This window comes from Euleptes europaea, chromosome 13, assembly GCF_029931775.1.
Source record: "Euleptes europaea isolate rEulEur1 chromosome 13, rEulEur1.hap1, whole genome shotgun sequence".
Classification (NCBI taxonomy): domain Eukaryota; kingdom Metazoa; phylum Chordata; class Lepidosauria; order Squamata; family Sphaerodactylidae; genus Euleptes; species Euleptes europaea.
In genome coordinates this window covers 8715775-8730778 of record NC_079324.1, presented here as the reverse complement: position 1 = coordinate 8730778, position 15004 = coordinate 8715775, and the positions used below count along the sequence as shown (strand labels likewise).

Sequence of the window (15004 nt, the reverse complement as noted above, 5' to 3'; positions counted from 1 at the left end):
TTCAGAACTTTTCGAAGATGCAGGCTTATCGCTGTTAACTAAATATGTCAAAGGTAAAGGAAGGACGGCAGAAAGCAAACAGTTTTACAAAGTTTTGAATGTGTCGTGGGCATTTGGCCAGCAGTTAAAATGATTTGGTTAATTGACTATTCAGATATTACTGAAATATTTTTTTAAAAATTGGACCTTGAAATTAGAAGAGCAGCATCATTAGCTTTGAAGTTTGACAAAAATAAATGATTCAGTGAACTGTGAAACAAACTTTAAAAAAGCTGTAATGAGTTATGACTTTTAAACCTGTCAGGTATGTTTTCTGTCAATGTGAACAAGTCACTGGGTGGTTCTTCTCTTTGGCTTTTTCCCCTTGGAATGCTACAGTTGGCCTTAAGTCACAACATTTTTAAAAAATGGAAATAAAATATAAATCAAAATCCTAGCAACTTTTTTGGTACATCCAGTTTTTAAAGGCAGTTGTGCTTGCATAGCTGGCCAGTTGTTGCTGTTTGGAGATGCTGGGAAGTTGGCAAGAGCCACTTTAGAGTCCAGTTGCCAGTGATGCTGGAGCTTCCAACTTGTTTGGGGGCCCTAAAAGGCAGTTGTGGTGGGTAGTTGACAGGGGGGAAAGTCAAGCAGAGGTGGTTTCCTGTTGCCTGCCTCTGTAGCAACCCTGGACTTCCTTGGTGGTCCCCCATCCAAGTAATAACCTGGGCCGATCTCGCTTAGCTTCTGAGATATGATGAGATTGGGCTAGTCTGGGCTATCCAGGTCAGGGTACGCACTTTTACCCCCAACCTCAAATGGTTTTCGTTGCTTTTATCCCATGTAGGGGAAAAGACAGGGTTTTCCCCCCTAACAGAAATCGAAGGAGTGGGGAGGGGAGAAGGAGCTATATTGGAACTCTCTAATGTTTTGGGCTTTCATGGGCAGCCATGGGGACACCAGTTTTCAGGCAACCATTGTAGGACTAAGGGGCCAGAGACCTTCACTCTTGCTAATGGATGCTACAATAGTGGAATAAAACAGAAAGGTGCCGCTGAACACACTGACATTCTTGGCTTGAGGGACTGTTTTACAATATTTGACCATGGCTCAGGTAATAGGCAGTCAATATGAACTGTCAGTTGACTTGCATGCCACCTCAAGGACTTTTTATTAACTGTTTGGGAATCAAGCAGAATTTAACACTTTGCATATATTCAGCCCTTTGTTTCTAGAATCTCTTATGGGCATAGATGCCTGATGAAAATTGGGGAGGGAGTCTCTTTTAGGTGACTAGTTCTAACAGGGAAAGGTGGGTGCAGGATAATGCATGTATGAGAATGCGCATCATGGCCTCTTATGCATGGGTTGTTTCCATGGCGATCACCCTCTGACTACTTCGGGGCTTTGTTTTCATTATGCACATATTTCCCGACCTTTAGAAGTCACTTCGGGCTCTCCCCATGTTTTCCCTGTGTTTTCTGGATGCCGCCAGAAACAGCATCCAGAAAACTCGGGGAAAATGTGGGGAGAGACCAAAGCAACTTCTAAAGGTCGGAAAAGACGTGCAGAATGAAAACAAAGCCCCGAAGTAGTTGGGAGGTGATCATGACGGAAACAACCCATGCATAAAAGGCCTTTGAGTGGTCTTATTTGCAGGACTGATTAAGATGAATTTGAGAACAAATTTCTGTTCATATTGGCACAGTTTTCTGCAATTTTCTTTTTCCCTGCCCCACTTTATAGGGAAAATCCATTTGCTAAAATAATTAGGACCGCCCTATTTAGTCAATTAGTTGGCTCAGTTTCTCTACTGAGGATTTGCTGATGATCAGAAGGTGCCTCAGATCAAAGGGGCAGATTCGGAAGTATTGTTGTATTCAGATTTTAATTATTTGCAAACTCAATCAATTAAGACATCTTTAAACAGCTACCTGGCCTGTAAAGAGTGTAATTTAAAAAAATATAGTTTAAAAACCCACTAAATTTTCTCTTTTATACACTTTCTTAATATACCCTTTGCTAGGAATATTGCTGTTTTAATTTTAAACCTAATTTATAACAGCCTGGGCTCTCCCCATGCTGCAAATAAAAGCCAAGAACTGTGCTGACTACCACTATTATGACTGCATAAATGGTGATTTACAGTATTTACATAGTTAGAACTTACATCATGAATGTATGCTGTAAAGGTTAGACGTGCCTAAAACTTTTTATCTTCAACGTGTTTAGGTGTACCTAAGTATGTATAGGGTTAGGCTGTTAAGGTTAATTGATTCGTCAAAACAATGGAATAACTTGGATTGCCCTGACCTGGATGGCCCAGGCTAGCCTGATCTCCTCAGATCTCAGAAGCTAAGCAGGGTCAGCCCTGGTTAGTATTTGGATGGGAGACCACCAAGGAAGTCCAGGGTTGCTGTGCAGAGGAAGGAACTGGCAAACCACCTCTGTTAGTCTCTTGCCATGAAAACCCCAAAAAGGGGTCGCCATAAGTCGGCTGCGACTTGACGGCACTTTACACACACACACACAACTTGGATTGCTGTACATGCAAGACGTGTCTCCCACCCCCCATAATTGTGCAAAATGACTACTTAAGATTTTATCATCACTTTAACATTCTAATGGAGAACCATGGTTGCTCCTTTGGATATTCCATGGCAATAATGAAGTGTCGGACTAGAATTCATGGGAAGATTCGTGTGAATTTACCCAAATGTGTGCCCCTTCACTTTTAAAGGGAGGGGCCATGGCTGAGTAGCAGAGCATCTGCTTTGCATACAGAAGGCCCAAGGTTCAAAACCTGGCGCCTCCAGTAAGGATGAGGTAGAAGATGATGCTTCCACAGGGAGAGAAGACTATTTTTAGCCATAGGAGGCAGGGTTTAGTCCCCCTCATCTGCACGCTCCACTTTCTGTTCAAATGGCTGTCCTCTGTATCCGTGAATGGAATGACGGGAGGGTAAATACACCCGGACCCTCCTGGCCTGTCCCACTGGCCCCTGAAGCCTGGCAAATCCCAGAACGGGTTATTTTGCTTCCCCTCTGCATCTTCCGACGCTCACCCTCGTTCTCATGTTGTTACGAATTGGCTTGCCACAAAACCCAAGTTGTTCACAGCAAAACTGCCCGTGGGTGGAGGTCTCCTGTGTGTGACAGGATGAGCTCATTGATTTAGCATTTGTGTGCGCGGCTGAAAGCAATCGCTGAGGTAATCAAATGGAAAGGCCGCTCTCTTGTGACCCGAGGAAGCTTCGGCCCACGTGAGAGCCATGCATGTGATGGACTGTCGTAGCTTGCTTACTGGGAGACCATGGTGCCTCTCGATCCAAAGGCAGGGGGACACCCTGAACCTTGGGGCTCGTGGGCGAAGCCTCCTGGCAGTTTCCAGGGAATAAAGATGGTGAAATGAAGCCTGTGAGCAAGGGGGGGGGGACTGCTTTCCCAACAAATCCAGCCATGAGTGGGAAAGATTATTTTTTTTCCTGCCACATGTAAGCTCTCGCCCTGCGGCAAACCCATAAACAGATTTCAGCAGACGGCGAAAGCAGTTTTATTGGTTAGAATCGACAGGTTTCAGAAGCCATATTCAAAAGGACACTAGTAAGGGTCAAAGGCAAGGCACATAGCATATATGGGAGAGCAAAAGGAGATAACCGGTTACCCAGGCAACCCCCCCCCCCTCCAACAGGCAGGAAGGAGCACTCGGCGATTCCCACAGTATGGGAATCTACGAAGACTAAACACGGGGCTTAGTCTGGCCTTGGACAGAATAGCACAACAGCACCTGGAAGCAGCACAACGACACTACCACATACCGTCCTCATGGCCTGCTCCTGACACCACATCAGCCCCCACCAGGCTGAATGTCGCCTCTCAGTTATGTGAGGTAGTTGAACCTCATAGGTGTCTGGTCTTATGAAAATGAGTGATTCCTTAAGCACCCAGTGGGCCAGAAATACGTAGCCATTGAACTGGGTTTAATGTGGTTTGCCACAAACCTGGTGTCAGACAATCCTCATTTCACCGTTTTCCTAATCCCTCTTGTTTAAGGATAAAACACGGTGACAGGTGTCTGGCTAGCAAGTGATGGGTGAATGCAAGCTGGGAGCAAACTGTCTCTGGCAGTTTGGCAAGGTTGGGAGATAAATTTTACCACATCCTTGCTCTTTTAGGTCTCTAGTGGATTGTAGAGCTGTGGTAAAATATGGCTGGCTACTGATGAGGGACTCCCTGCGGGATTGCCTGCACCCTTTGGGAAGTTTGCAAGGGGCCTCATGTCCGAAATAACTGTAGCCTCCTTACAGCAGGGTGGTAGAAATAGGCTCAGGGTGATTCTTCTGTAGTAAGTGTGGCTTTGAATATGCATAACAAAATGGAAGCAATTCCTGTCTGAGTTCTTTAGTGCCAAACCATAAAGTTGGCTGCCGTAGTGTGGTGTGAGGTAAACGTGAGTGACCAGATGCCAAGGAGGAAGGGCTGTTTTCCTGTTAGTAGCTCCACAGAACAGGGAATTGTTGGTTCAAAATTCCCTTTTCTGTCCAAGATGGAGGATCCCCAGTCAGGGGGAGATGCCCTGAATGACTCATGCCTTTATGTGGTTAGGATATCCCACAGTGGATCTGGGCATGCCATTAGGGGACACGCTCACACTCCACCCCATGTTTCATTCCACATGTGAAATGAGGTACTCTGTCTCAGGTTATTTTGAGGTATAAAGAGTAACCACGGCAAATACGCCAAAAGTATCCTGAGTCCTCTCCACCCCCCCATTTAATCCTGATGGCATGCATGAGCCAAGCCCTTGAACCTGGATGTGAATCATGTGCTGTTCTTTAGATATTTTAATGAGCTTCAGAAAAGTAATGCATGTTCAATTGCAACATCTTTGCCGTGAGCCATATTGCACAGTGGCAATGAATTTAAAGCTTGCAAGCGATTACTTGGGTCATTTCTTCCCTGCTGCTCTAAAGGACTGCCTGTAGCTAGAGAGAGAAAATTTTGTGGCAGCTTTCAAGACAGTTTTTTAAGCTAAGCTAAAAGTAGTTGATTTTTGTGTTGTTAAAACAGTACAATAAATTTAGGTTTGATAAGAAAGTGTTAGATATATTTCAGTTTTTCCCCAAACATCCATTCCCTGCCTAAGGGAAAACAAGTTAATCCTTCCCCCATGGCCCCAAAATTTCCAGATACTTTACATTTCTACACCCATTTTGAGGTTAGGATGCACATGGTAGGTCTTGAGATGAGGATCCTAACTGAAAAGCAGGATGGTATGGGAGAAGGCAGTCCTTTGGTAGCCTGCTCTTCAGTTGATCTCCTGTGGCGAGTCAAAATTGGTTTTAGGCAAGGAAGCAAATTGGGTGGTTTTTTAACCTTATTTGACCTTAAATGGCTGACATTGGTTCAGGTGAGCTAGTAACAATTTTTGTGGTCTAATCACTTGTACTGGCAAGATTGTACTTAATTTTTAAAAAGTTTTTGAAAGGGTGTGGTCTAGGATGATCTAAAAGTGCTAGAGTAGGGGTGTCAAACTCATTTGTTACGAGGGCCAGATATGACATAATTGTTACTTGACCGGGCCTCGCCAGCCCAGATCGAGAGTGGGGTGGTGGTGGCGGCTGGCTCGCAGGCCGGATAAGAGCTCTCAAGGGGTTGAATCTGGCCTGCGGGCCTTATGTTTGACACCCCTGTGCTACAGAGTTCTTCTGTGTTTAAGTTTTAAAAAATTCCAGTCTGTGTGGATTTTGTGAGACCCTGAGAGATGAAAGAGTAGTCTTTGTTAGTCTAAAGCTAATCTGCATGGCTATTGTTGACTGTAGTCTAAAGCTAATCTGCATGGCTATTGTTGACTGTAGTCTTTGTTAGACTAACAAAGACTACAGTCCACAATAGCCATGCAGAATAGCTTTGGATTTCACACATTAACAGATCACTTCAGGTTCCATATTAACATACCACACCCTCATTAGCACATTATCTTGATACTTACAGGACAATGATTAGCACATTACCTTTGATACTTTTTGCAGGACAATGATTCAGCTCAAACCCAACCCCTTTCTGACAATATATTACTCTTCCTACACACTTGACACTGAGAGACACTGTCCTTCAGTGTTACTCCTCTGAAGATGCCTGCCACAGCTGCTGGTGAAACGTCAGGAAAGAAAATACCAAGACCGTGGTTACACAGCCCGGATAACCTACAAGAACCAAATGGTTGCATTTGCAATCAGGCCCAATCAGTAAATTATATTTCCCACATAGAACTGCTAGCTTCTTCCCTGGCATAGAGGTCTATGTGTTATTACAGTTATTTAGCTGAATGAAATTTTGCTGGTACGCCTGACCCCGTCACTGTTTCTCTTGCCAGCCTGTAGCTGCTAAAGGCACAGAAGCTTCAAGCACGTTAGCAGTTATGAACCTGCATTTGATTCGATGTATGAAGTTGCTTTTGTGGAGTCACACCATTGGTCCATCTATCTCTGTGTTCCCCTCTCTGATTAGAACCAGCTCTCCAGTGTTGTGGGCAAAGAGTGGACTTCCTTCCCTGAGGTCCTTTATCTGGAGGAGCCGGGGGTTGAACCAAGGGACTGCTGCACATAAAGTGTGTTTTCCGGCCCCTTCTTGAGCATTTAGATATATGTTTTAATTACTCCAAGATAATAACCACTCTCCCATCCCTGTCCTTTTATTTCAGATGAACAATGATGCTTCAACCAGTGCATATTGAGGAAGATGCTGCGGCCAGAGTCTTTGTTTTCAGTTAAATATGCATGCTAGAATGGCTGCTGCAGGTGCCTCCTGTAGTGAGCAAAAAGCTGTAGCCAGATCCCCATCATCCCTCCGCGGACAACTCGAGGGCCGTAATCGGCAGCTGCAGGAGGAGAATGGGGCAGCTGACCAGCTCTCTGAACAGAATGACGCTTCCCTCACAGCAGTAGAGCAGAACCGGCAGCAAGCTCCTGCAGGCAAGTTGAAGAAAACGGCCTTCAAGCTCTTCGGTGGGAAGAGAAGCATCTGTACATTACCAAGCTTCTTTGGAGGGAAAAACAAAGGCCACGGGAAGGGAACCTCTAAGAAGGGCCTGAGCAAAAGTAAAACTCACGATGGCCTCAGTGATGTTGGATGTGAAGATGCTGGTGGAGGGCGCCTCAGGAGCCCCTCAGATGGTGGAACGGACTTCCGTTCTCCCCAGCTGCCGAGCTCTCAAAGTGCTCTTCTGGCAACAGATGCTGGCCTTCAGGTTGGTTTTGTTGGTCGGTCAACTTCTCTGTGTGGGAGTTCTGAAGGCTTTGAGAAGAAGCCCAGTGGAGACAAATCTTTGTTCCTCCCACGGCCTAAAAAGGGGCTGAAGGGGCTATTCAACAGTATTCGGCGCCATCGGAAGAGCAAAGCTAATGAACCTGAGAAGACTGAGCTGCAAGAGTGGACTTCTAGAGGAGCTGTGACTGAAGAGCAAGTCCAAGGAAATAAGAGGGTGGGTGTTGAAACTGAGCAGGCTTCAGAGAAGACACATCTAAAAAGCGTGGTGCTTCCGCCAGAGCATGGGGAGAACCTTCATAATCAAGGTGCTTCTGAAATAAAGGCCAGCCTTGGTGAATCTCAAGAGATGTACCAGCTGGTAGCTAATGAAAACAATTCTGATGGGAATGCAGCCATTGGGATTGCAAGCTGTGAAGATTCTCCAGATGTAGAATTGGAGGTGGGTGACGCCCTCTGTGTAAGCTCTACCTATGATGGCCTTCCAGATGTTCTCCAGACAGAGTACTTAGACAGTGATCCTCCCTCTGTCCCTTCTGGGGACCAGCTTAGTTTGATGTTTGGAGATGTGACTTCCCTTAAAAGCTTTGACTCTTTCACTGGCTGTGGAGACATTATTGCTGAGCCAGATATTGACAGTATCACCGAGACCTCTGCTTCTGCAGGGCGTAGTAGAGAAGCCACCAAAAGAAGTTCCTGCCTTGTTACTTATCAGGGTGGAGGGGAAGAGATGGCCGTTCCTGATGATATAGAGGAGTATCTCCAGCAAATGTGGGAAGGTGCTGTCAAAGTGGATGCCACCACTTATGAAACCCCTGTACCCGAGATCATGACAGATGGTGAACTCCAAGGAGTGAACAGTGGCAAGCAGGGTCCTCAGCTCTATGCCGAAGGCACAAGGAATGACATGGATCTCCTCACTCCACACAGTGACCAACAAGAATCTGCTCCCAATAGTGATGAGGGTTACTATGATTCAACCACCCCAGGTCCTGAGGATGAAGCTGGAGATGAAGAAATCAAGAAGGATCGCCTTCCGAGGGATAGCTATAGCGGTGATGCTCTTTATGAATTTTATGAGCTAGATGATGCACTCATGAGTCCCTCACATGGGAACGAGTCCTGGTTTGACAGGAAAGCTTCCCCCTCAGAGACCTTCAGCCAGTTCTTGGACTTTACTGTCCCTGCGGAGAAGAGTTTGGTCCGGAAGATGGGACAGAAGAGTGACGTGATGGAGACTGAGGAGGAAAGGCTGGCTGCCATTCAGAAGCAACTTCTGTATTGGGAGATGCAGCGAGAGCCTGTTTTGAAACACCTGGATATGCTCAGCAAGGAACAGCATCCCAGGGAAAAGGAATGTAGTGAATGTAAAACAAGAATGGCCAGCTTAATTGGCAAATGTCCAAGTTGCCTTGGTTGTGAGCAAGGTGCCCCTCATGCTCTGAGCAGGAGCCTCAACACCGGCCTCTCAGCTGAAAACCAAGACTGGAGGGACTTGAAAGGGATGCTGTACCCAGAAAAGTGCTCTAATGGCAGTTGTGGCCCCAAAGCACATGGCAGTTGCCTTACTGAGTTTGTGGGAAATGGCGTTGTGTTGGATTCCAATTTGGAGCATGCGGTCCTTGATTCATATGCTTTGAACGGCTTGGCCTTGGAAAAATCTGTGACCTACCCTTTCTACAAAACACATGGCCGCCACAGTTGCCCGCCAAGTGAGCATCACAGCGGACCTGGCTTTCGAGAGTCCCGCACAGAAAGCAAATGTGAACCAGAGCAGGCTGTGAACTTCTCTCAAGCGTTGGTGGAATTCACTAGCAGTGGGACTCTCTTCTCCAGCCTCTCTGAAAGCCTTGGGAGCTCAGATTCGGGCTCTGCGTTCACTCAAAACCTTCCTGCCCTCCCCACCATGGTCACGTTTGATATCGTCGATGTTGAACAGGAAGGTGAAGGAGAGTGTGAGCAGCACTTGGAAATGAACACAGACGAAGATATCACCGCATCTTTTGAGGCCTTCGATGATAGCTATGTCCCGAAAGAATCCTTCGCTGAATGTGACGAGAGAATGTTTCCTGGGTATCCACAGAGCTCTTTCCAAAGCTGTAACTGGGGCGTTGCCAGCCTTCCCCGTTGTCTTCGACTTCAGGAGTTGAGCCCACCCATGCCAGAGCCGTTGTCCGTCTGTAGGAGAAGCCGGTCCCTAGACACTGAGAGTCTGGAGTTTGAGCTTGGAAGTTCTCAGCCGTCCAAGAATGGCTTGAAGCTTTGTGAGCTTTGGTCTAAATGGAGTGGCTGCAAAAAGAACCCTGTTGCTCCCGGACTGAGCCCTGGCCAGAAGAACTCTCCAAGTTCTGCAGAAGAAAGAGAAGGCAATGGCACCCTTCCTCGGCCAGGTCTACAGAATGTACCCTGCCGTGAGGATACGTTTTCTTCTCAAGAGGCAAAACGGTGGGGCTGTGATCTGAATGCACCACCCCTCCAGAGCACACAGGGTGCATTGGAACTGCCAGACTCAGAGCTGCCTTTCATGTTCATGGTGAAGAACTCTGTGAAGGAGATTGCCAGGAGACCTCAGCATGATGGGACCAATAACCCAGTGCATCAGGTGTCAAGACTGATGGCCAGGCCTTCCAATCTCCCTTTGCAGACTCCAGTTGAGTCCCAAGAAGTATCTGCTGCCTCTCGCAGGCATTGTGGAGACAACGCAACTAAAAAGCTGGCTTGGGTGCTTCCTTTGGGAGATTACGGTGCTGACTTGCCTTCCAGCTTGGCCTTCCCCTCTTCCCCTGCCAATCCAGCAATGAGTACGCCTGTGGACATGAGGGAAGGAGGGCCCCAGCTTCGCTGCAGCAATGGCGAGGCCTTCGAGGGTGAGACTGAGCATTGTGGGAGCTCTGAAGCCGACCTGCTGAAAGGGAGAGCCGCATGTTGGAATGCGCCCTCGGCTGGTCATCAGAAAGTCACAGTGAATGTATCGGTAGCCAAATAGTGTATGTGAGGATCAAAAAGTGGATTAGGGCGGGACGGGTTTTTGTGATTGTGATGGGATTTGATGTTTCAAACAGTTAACTTTAAATTAGAGTTGGGAGTAACATACTCCGTTCTTGCCTCAGTGGTGAGGATGGTGCAGGGTGGAAACCCAGATGATGGTGCTCTTCCCAAGATTAATAACAAGTTTCTGTTTCACTGCGGGAGCCTGCGTGGCTGCTCAGTAGAGGGCAGAAGAAAGGGTGCCCAGCTCCCAGTGCAATGGGCACATTGGATTTCAGTTGATCCAGCTGTTAAGATCTCAGTCACAGCCTTCTAAGTTAAAGGGGCAAAATCATTTTCTGAAGCCATCAGGTGGCCGTTTAAATACCCATTGTCATTATAACTGGAATGGTTTGCTTAGGGTTAAAAAGTGGTAAATATTTGGTTTTTCAGTAACTCAAGGAAAGCCATGTGTGGGAAAGCGATTGATTTCATCCACAGGGCAGGGAAAATCCATACAGTCTCTTTCACGTCAAGGGGTGGGCGGGAACAAGTTGCAAAGCTGTGACAGCAGCTCAGTTGGGTATTAATAAAAATGGGGAATGTAGGACCAGGAAGAAGATGACATCTCCAGAAAGATGTACTTTTTGGAGAGGAGTGACAAAGTTGCAGATTTTCAAGGGGATGGTTTTTTAAAAATCTGTTTCAAGCCATGTCCCATGTAAAGACTGAATTCCATCATGTTCTAGTTATGACTAAGCTTCTTTTGGTAGAACATCTGGCAGAGCTAGCTTTCCCTGGATACTCCCAGTACCTGGAGTACAATAAGCTCAGTGATCAAACTAGTTACGTGAGAATACTTGGGTTGAAATCTAAATCTTGGTGAATCTGGCCTATTTCCTCTGGCAGAACTGGTTTCTCTACTGGATTGCAGTACTTCAGAAAAGCTGCACGTGGATTTAACACCTGGGGTTGTCGCAAATTCCTTGCATCTTCTTGGCTGGCTGGAATCTGTAAATTGTGATGCAGAGCAAACTGGGTGGTGACTCTTCTCTCAAGGCATTTTGCTGCCCAACATATACAAATACCATGACAAATTAAGGCAGGGCCCCATCCATTGAGGAACTGTCCTCTGTGAGTCCTGTTAAAATGAGCAGAAGCATTGGGGTTCTTCATAGAATCATAGAGTTGGAAGGGGCCAGAGAGGCCATCTAGTCCAACCCCCTGCTCAATGCAGGATCAGCCTAGAGCATTCCTGACAAGTGCTTGTCCAACCTCTGCTTAAAGACTGCCAGTGAGGGGGAGCTCACCACCTCCCTAGGTAGCTGATTCCACTGTCGAACAACTCTTACTGTAAAAACGTTTTCCCCTAATATCCAGCTGGTACCCAACTTGCTGGGAGTAAAATGTAGATGACTGGGGAAGGCAATGGCAAACCAACCCGTAAACATGGTCTGCCTAGTAAATGTCGGGATGTGATGTGACCCCATGCATCATTAATGGCCCGATGCTTGCACAGGGGACTACCTTTACCTTTATCTTCCTCTCCGCCCTCACTTTAAACCCATTATTGTGAGCTTTCAGCATGCTTTGCGGAGAAAGGCTTTTTAGTGGATTGATGCCCTGGAGGTCAAATACATCTTGAACCCCCCCCCCCCCCACACACACACACACTCTGCTGCCCCCATGGCATTTACTGTCTGCCATTGGAAGAGGACATCAGAGTCATGCTGGTCAAACCAACGGTTCATGTAGGCATCATATTCCCAAGATTGGCCAATAAGATGCCCTTTGGCAGCAAACAAGGAAGGCCTGAAGACGATAATCCTCCTTAGCTTTTTGCGGCAGCACCTACCATCCAGAAGTGTACTGCATTTGGACATGGAGGTTCTGTTTACCTGTTATGGGAAGGAAATAGCCTTTGGCCCTCCATAGAGTAGTCTTAGACTTTATGATAATGTGTGGTTTGCCCCCACCCCCAGTTCCTGCCTCTCTGAGAACTGTATTACTTCTTCTAAACTTCCAAGCTAATAACTGGTGAGAGGGAGGAGCTCCTAACTAGTAGCAGAGCTTCTGAGAAACAAACATAGGTATAAGAATTTGGAATTTCCTGCATTGTGCAGCGGGTTGGGCTAGATAACCCTGGTGGTCCCTTCCAACTCTGTGATTCTAAGATTTGCCATAAGTGATTATTGAAATGGCTAGCCAAGACGATTCAGATTCTGAAATTCACCAATAGTGGGATATATAGACCCCAGCCTTTACTTCTGGCCTGCAAGAGTTGTGATCTATTGAGCCGAAGGCAGGCAGCTCAACAAGAATTTGGTAAGGCTTGGATCCAGAAAACCAGAAACGGAGTTAAACTTGTGGAATTGAATGTTTTCTGTCTTCTGCTTCCAGCCGTAGCTCCTCCTGAAACAAAAAGGTGACCTGAACCCTCAAGATTGATGTGGAAAATCTAGCAGGCAGCTGGAGCTTTTGGGAGAATCAACAAAAATCAGGTTCCTTTTGTTCATGCAAGGAGGCATTTGGATTGGGGAGGGGTGATAACCTACTAACATCTGCCAAAAGGGTTGGGGGGATGCTTGTTAAGCATTTGGTGAACAATCCTGTCTAATAGACAACGTTCTGATTTGTCGATCATGGGCATTCCTCATTTCTTCTCCATTTTGAATTGCTGCTGTTAACACACTAGAACTATTCACAATCAAACCACCTGCGCCATGGACAGCTTTTCACAGTGGCCTCTCTTGGCCTTGTATTCTTGGACTTTTTTGTGGGGGGGAGGTTTTTTCCATTTGAACATGTCACCAAAGACATTTTGTGAAGTTTGTTGTAAAATGGTGTCACTTTTGCTAATGTATATGTAAAAAAAAATTAACCCCATGTTGTTGATAAGAATGTTCTTAACTGTAAATGTGTGTCTTTTGGCATTTTTGGTTGTACATATTTAATGGAAAGATTTGTTTTTTAAAAAACAAAAAAAAATTATATACTGATGTGTACAAATTATTCAGCTCTGCCTTGGTAACTTGACCTGTTTCCAAAGGGTTTTCTCGAATGTATTGCTTAAAAAAAAACTCATAAATTTGTAGTCTTATTTCATCTGGAGGCAAGAATTGGCACCTGGAAACCTCACTCTGGAGGGGGCTGCAGTAGTTAAAAGCTGGTGGTGTCTGGATAGGAGGCTGCTCCCTCTTCCTGTGGCCTCAGTAGTGTGGCCCTTCATGTTTGGTGGATTTCAGCCTATCGAAAGGAAGATAGTTTCAGAGCGTAACCACGTTGGTCTGCAGTAGAAGAGCTAGATTTGAGTCCAGTAGCACCCTTAAGAGGCCAACAAGATTTTTGGGGTATGCACTTTCGGTTAGGTATCTGAGGAGGCAACCATTGAGTGGGGTTCCTTCATACTGAAAAGCCAGGCATCGTCCGTCAGCAGTGCTGTCCCTATTCAGCTCTTAGGAATAGCTGAGTTGTGGGAACATCTAATGGTGCAGTCCAGTTGTCAAAAATCTAGACCATAGAGCCAAGTGGAATTGTCTGGGAGCCAAAGAAGTGACTGGTGTCCCCAAGAGGGATGATACAAGCCAAGAGCGTTGCCTACCAGTTTTGTTTCTGCTGTTCCCACTGTAGAAGAGGCAAGCTACTAACAAATTTGTCTTTTCAGCATCTTTGTCCTGCATCGTAAACCATTAACAGACCCTCTGATGGTGTGCTTATCATCTCTCCATGCCAACACATGCACACGCACACTAACTCAATAGCCTGATTGCTTTCTCCTTCTCCACTGGTGCAGGAGGACCAACATTTTGAAGTTTTATCATGGTTCTGTGTTATGTTAGTATTTGAGTGAAGACTTCAGGCCAATATGGAAATTATTCCTTTCTGTGTAGTTTGCAGTTGCAGAAAGTTTTCTTAAGAGCGGGAAATAATTCTGTGTCATTCTTGGCACTGTTCGTCTGAGAAGCATATAGGCATTTGTGTGTAGGCTTCTGCCTGTCCTGTCCTCTGGATTGGGCCAATAGTGTGACAGTACAGGGCTCTCACTGTATGATTTGTCATCACTGTTTGGTTCCAGGGGCTCCCTCCAGAACAATAAAGCTCTTTCTACATTTCACAAAATGGAAGGGAACACAATACTTCCTTGTTCATTTTGCCAACACTGCAGCCACAGTTTCCCGCAATGATTGTTCAGGTCAGCTTACCAAGTGCTAGGTCAACCCTGCATTTGAGAGTTCTTTTTATATGCATATAAGATTAATGTTATCTATTTTTATATGTTTTTTTTCTTTTTTCTTGCATTTTATATACATTCATGGGAAAGCTTTTCATGAGGGCTGTTCTTTTAACTTGTACCTTTTTAAAAAAAGATGCAGTTTACAGTTTTGAAGAAAAATCTATGACGAAAAATCTATGACTGCTGCTATCACTTGTGCAATGTGTTCATAGTGTCATGTTCAATTCTGTATTGTTTGGTGTTATTCCTATAGATGTATTGGAAGATTTAAAGCTTCTATCCTTTTTTCATTTTGTGGTGTCCCCCCCCCTTTTTTTTTTCATGGTCATGAATACACCTTGATGGTTTTGGTAGCCGTTTATTATCCTTGCTAGGTCCTGTCGAGGTGATCTTGTGTTTCTTCTGGGTCTTTTTTTTTTTTGCTTTTGATTCGTGAACTTTTTTTGGGGTGTGTGTTTTGGGTTACTATTTAAAATGGGCATCATGTCTTTTTTGTTGCAGTAGTTGTAAAATTGATGCCTATTTCAGATGGTTCTCTTTTGAATATTTCAAAGAGTTG

General features: G+C 45.6%; 1 protein-coding gene across 1 annotated transcript; it reads left to right on the top strand.

The window, feature by feature from the left end:
- Positions 1–6753: 6753 nt before the first annotated feature.
- Positions 6754–10230, top strand: AMER1 (APC membrane recruitment protein 1). Its single transcript, XM_056859431.1, has one exon. It carries the CDS (start codon positions 6754–6756, stop codon positions 10228–10230), a length of 3477 nt encoding a protein of 1158 aa, XP_056715409.1.
- Positions 10231–15004: the final 4774 nt, after the last annotated feature.

Bases quoted from the DNA above. Each gene is read 5' to 3' on its own strand.
- AMER1 (XM_056859431.1), top strand. From the start codon at position 6,754: ATGCATGCTAGAATGGCTGCTGCAGGTGCCTCCTGTAGTGAGCAAAAA.